The 734-nt window shown below is 34.5% G+C and overlaps 1 protein-coding gene across 6 annotated transcripts in view; it reads right to left on the bottom strand.

Annotated features, from left to right (window-relative positions):
- LOC119592617 (protein ECT2-like) overlaps positions 1–734 on the bottom strand; it is a 21585-nt gene that overhangs the window by 15665 nt on the left and 5186 nt on the right. For all 6 annotated transcript variants that reach the window (XM_037941501.1, XM_037941500.1, XM_037941505.1 and 3 more), the window contains exon 4: positions 6–138. In XM_037941501.1, coding sequence (XP_037797429.1) covers positions 6–138 — 133 coding nt within the window. The remainder of the gene's footprint in view (positions 1–5; positions 139–734) is intronic.

Genomic DNA, 734 nt, shown 5'->3' with positions numbered 1-734 from the left:
CTTACGACTTCTGCTTTTTTTCTGAACCCAGTAAATACCAGAACAACACCTATCATCACATGGCAAAAGATTGGTCGCTGATTGTATATTAAGACACCATCTTTTGACAGTTCTAATAATGCTGGCTTTCCAAATAATCTGAAGGAAAATGAGAAAATATTTTTCAGATGTATTGTTACAAATCAGTACATTTTGCTGAAGCAATAGAATAGTGACAAATAGAGGAGTTAAAGGGTAATTATAACAATGATAAACTGCAAATGACATAAACATGATTATCATAATTATAAGAGGGAGGGGGTAATGAGAATGATGGGGTTGTTAAGATGTGGCTTCCAAAAAATATTATGGTGACTATGATTTTCAAATTACTAAAAAAAATGCTAAGAAACACCCTCATACATGTACTGATATTAGATTAACTCCCCTATTGAGATAACAGACTTCATTTGTGCATTCCTTATGTTTACCAAGTGTTAGTCAGAGGAGCTCCAAATAACGTATCATCAAATACTTGTGGTATACAATTGAAACTTCATTTCTCTGACATAGAATAATATAATTAAATATAAAATTTTCAGTCTATCACTAGGGAGTTTTATTAGGGTAGCAGCCCACTCCATGAGCCACTTCCTGTGGCCTATCCTCCCATTTGAGTTGCATTACTTTGACACTCTCCCTATGTTTGGTGCACCTCAGCTGCCTTCAAACCATCTATAATGACATTACAACTG

This window comes from Penaeus monodon, chromosome 30 (genome assembly GCF_015228065.2).
Source record: "Penaeus monodon isolate SGIC_2016 chromosome 30, NSTDA_Pmon_1, whole genome shotgun sequence".
Taxonomy (NCBI): domain Eukaryota; kingdom Metazoa; phylum Arthropoda; class Malacostraca; order Decapoda; family Penaeidae; genus Penaeus; species Penaeus monodon.
This window is presented reverse-complemented; position numbering and strand designations above follow the sequence as displayed.